At 46.2% G+C, this 3,850-nt stretch overlaps 1 protein-coding gene across 1 annotated transcript; it reads left to right on the top strand.

Moving 5' to 3' along the window:
* Positions 1-418: 418 nt before the first annotated feature.
* LOC116202845 (putative receptor protein kinase ZmPK1) lies at positions 419-2,893 on the top strand. The gene is made up of 2 exons (XM_031534476.1): positions 419-1,221; positions 1,666-2,893. Exons 1-2 carry the CDS (start codon positions 419-421, stop codon positions 2,891-2,893), a joined length of 2,031 nt encoding a protein of 676 aa, XP_031390336.1.
* The last annotated feature ends 957 nt before the right edge of the window (positions 2,894-3,850 follow it).

Genomic DNA, 3,850 nt, shown 5'->3' with positions numbered 1-3,850 from the left:
CGACGTCAAGTCGTGGTTATAGCATCACCTGCAATGCGCAAGCATGCGTGCAATGATTGATGTGGACAACCTTGCAAGTGATATGCAAGTTGGGTGCATCAAAATATACACGACTGGTCATGTAGCCGCTGTTTATTGGACACACCTGAGCTGAGACTAGCCCGGATAAACGGGCTCCTAGGAAACAACCGAAATCTGATGCTACAGGATTGTCTTCGACATGATGAAATGAGCACCAACTAAATAGACACAATGTGAATTTCTAATAGATTTATCTCTTAATTAGCGTGTAAATGACGTAACTCAGCCAATAACATTAGCGTGCTCGCAGGGGTGAAATGGAGATATAAAAGCATCAAGGCTTTCTAGGCTGTAGCATTTCAATTCACAGCCTGCAAGCCCCAATAATTCAAAGGCAATGAGCAACCCAATATTTTCCTTCTTCTCATCTTCATTGTTCATGCCAGTTCTCCTCTTCCTCGCGATCTCTTTTACGTTAACCTCATCATCTTCAGTTCACGGGGACCGCTTTCTCAGGAGAGGCTCCGCCCTCTCTGTTGATGATCCGGATGACGTCCTGAGTTCCCCAAATGGTACCTTCTTCGCTGGGTTTCACCCAGTTGGCCGTAATGCATACTCATTTGCTGTATGGTTCACTAACCGATCCTGCATGCTTGACTGCATCGTTTGGATGGCAAATCGAGACGAACCAGTCAACGGCAAACACTCAAAGATCATCCTCGACAAGCATGGAAATCTTTTCTTGACTGATGCCAGCCACAGGGTTGTCTGGTCCACGGACATAGCCTCATCTTCATCAGCCACCTATGTTGGGTTGCACCTTCTCGACTCTGGAAACCTCATACTTCGTAGCTCTGGCCCTAGGCCAAGAGATGATACAGTCATGTGGCAGAGCTTTGATCACCCAACTAATACGCTTCTCCCTGAACAGAAGTTCACCCGATTTACCGAGCTTGTCTCGTCCAGATCCAGTGGAAATATCTCCTCAGGCTACTACAAATTCTATTTTGACAATGATAACGTCCTCCGGCTCCTCTACAGTGGCCCTGAGATCTCAAGCGTATACTGGCCCGATCCTGCCCTACTCCCTTGGGAAAGCGGGAGGACCACATACAATGATAGTCGGGTTGCGTTGCTAGACTCTCTTGGCAACTTCACCTCATCCGACGATTGGAAATTTTTGGCTTCTGATTATGGGGAGAAAATTCCAAAAAGGCTGACGTTGGACGTCGATGGAAATGTCCGCCTGTACAGCCTGTTGAGGAGTGGTGAGTGGGCTGTCTCATGGCAGGCAATCGACACACCCTGCCAGGTACATGGGATTTGTGGGCCCAATGCCATATGCCGGTATAACGCAAGTTCTGGGAGGAGCTGCTATTGTGCCCCAGGATATGAGAGGAAGAACCTTAGCGATTGGTCTCAGGGATGCAAGCCAAAGTTCGAGAGCTTTTGCAAGTTACCTGATCCTAAGACAGGTGAATTCATCCGTTTTCCACACCTGGATTTCTATGGCTACGATGAGGACTTCTACCCGAATTACACCTTGAATCAATGCAAAAATAAATGCTTGGAGTTGTGCAACTGTAAAGGGTTTCAGCACAAATTTCTAGAGGACAGTAGCCAGCATAATTGTTACCCCAAGGTGTTGCTATTGAACGGACGTGCCTCGGCCGCTGATCCTGGGAGCATCTATTTCAGGTTGCCCAAAGCCATACTGTCCTCTGACCAACTCCAGCAGGAATCTTCCACCTTAAATTGCTCACACAGTCCGAAGGATGTTGAGCTACAGAGAGTATATTCCAGAAGCCATAAGAGTGAGTTGCTGTTGAAGATTCTGCTGATTTTGGCAGTGGTGATTGCAGGATTTGAGGCCCTAGGGGTACTCCTTGTGCTATGTTTTGTAACCGGGACACGGAAAACGAAAGATGAAGCCAGGCAGGGGTATCATCTTGCTGCTCTGGGATTCAAAAGGTACACATACGCCGAGCTCAGAAAGGCTACTCGGAATTTCACAGAAGAAATTGGAAGAGGGGCCGTAGGGAGCGTTTACAGGGCAATCCTGTCGGGTGATCGGGTTGTAGCGGTGAAGCGGCTTAATGAGATGAGCCTTCACGGAGAGGAGGAGTTCCTCGCGGAGGTGAGCATGATTGGGAAGCTCAATCACATGAACCTGATTGAGCTATGGGGCTACTGTGCTGAGGGGAAGCACCGCCTTCTAGTCTATGAGTACATGGAGCACGGCTCATTGGCTGAGAACCTATCCAAAGGCACACTAGACTGGGGAAAGAGGTTTGCTATTGCAGTCGGGGCGGCGAGGGGACTTGCCTATTTACATGAGGAGTGCTTGGAGTGGGTCTTGCACTGTGACGTGAAACCTCAGAACATACTTTTGGACTTGAATTACCAACCCAAAGTGGCAGACTTTGGGCTCTCCAAGCTTCTAAACCGCGGGGACGTAAAACATTCAAGTTTCTCTAAGATTAGAGGGACTCGGGGCTACATGGCATCGGAGTGGGTTTACAACCTATCAATCACGTCCAAGGTTGATGTGTACAGCTATGGGATTGTACTGCTAGAGATGGTCACAGGGCGGAGCCCGGGGGGAGGTGTGCCGGATACCAGCGCTGGAGGCGAGACAGAAAACCGAGGGCTGACTTCTTGGGTGAAACAAAAGATGAACGGAGAAGTTCCAACAGCGACAAGGATCGAAGAGATTGTTGATCACTCCATAGAAGGTGGATATGATGTGAAGAAGGTCGAGGTTCTGGTCGCAGTGGCCCTTCATTGCGTTGCAGACGACAAAGATGACAGACCCACAATGAGCCAAGTTGTCGAGATGCTCCATCGCTGTACAAATGAGGCTGAAATCTAGTCCCAAGTCTATATTTGTGGACTGTGCCTCATTATATGCGCAAAGTCTTTAATCACCTCCGACTGGAATCCCAATATTTGCAATAAGCGGAAAGCATGGCTCATTAGATGTGTATTTTGTAGCTAATTTCGTCTGACTAAAATTCCTACATCTGCAGTAAGCTTTTAGAATTTCATTTGGGAATTGGTACTACAGAGGCTTTTGATTGATCGGTTTCGTATATTTAAGGTGAATACTTTGTGTGTGCATCAGCAGAAACCTTAATGCGTGTCGCAATGGATGTTTACTCGTTAGTTTCTGTTCTTTTGATCGATCAGGTCTATTGGGGTTCTATTCTTCTTTGCAACAGAAACATCTCGGAATGATCTATATATTTCTATGCTCGTAGTTAAAGATTTTGGTTGAATAAACAAAACAAAGAAATTAGTACTGCAACATCCAGAAAGGAATTCAACATAGCATCAAAAACAAAAGACTAATTTAATCCAATAATCTGCATGAATTATTCCAACATTGGAACACATCACAGCTACATTCCATACGCATCACTAGCGATGATTAACTAGACAAAATCCTTGCGGGCACGATAATTTGACATACCTCACCACCTCTATGCCATCAAGGGAGGTTTATAGGTCAGGATGTCATCCTCTAGCTTTTTGGCAAGATCACCATAAACTATATTTGGCGGAGGATTTGCAGACTGCTGCACAAAAGAGGAGAGGGGAAAAAGAGAGGATATTAACCAATTGGAATAACAATATGTTTAGAATTTACAGAGACCAGTCGATATACGAGATGATAACCATCTACGGAGGCTTTTACTATTTACTTAAGCAATGCTTTTCGATAGGGTACTTGGAAAAAAAAAAAAAAAACTCTAGGAACCCGTTGTTACTGTAATAAGATTGGGGGCCCTTCGAACTCCTGCGAATTTTCAGCGCTGCGTCCGCTCCA

This window comes from Punica granatum, chromosome 1 (genome assembly GCF_007655135.1).
Source record: "Punica granatum isolate Tunisia-2019 chromosome 1, ASM765513v2, whole genome shotgun sequence".
Lineage (NCBI taxonomy): Eukaryota > Viridiplantae > Streptophyta > Magnoliopsida > Myrtales > Lythraceae > Punica > Punica granatum.
The sequence above is the reverse complement of the archived record's forward strand: the minus strand, read 5'-3'. Positions and strand labels throughout refer to the sequence as shown.

What these genes read in the sequence shown, in the direction of transcription:
- LOC116202845 (XM_031534476.1), top strand. Translation starts at nt 419, where the DNA reads ATGAGCAACCCAATATTTTCCTTCTTCTCATCTTCATTGTTCATGCCA. An exon ending in TTGGCTTCTGATTATGGGGA is followed by an intron (nt 1,222 to 1,665) that starts GAAAATTCCAAA and finishes TTACCCCAAGGT; the next exon opens with GTTGCTATTGAACGGACGTG.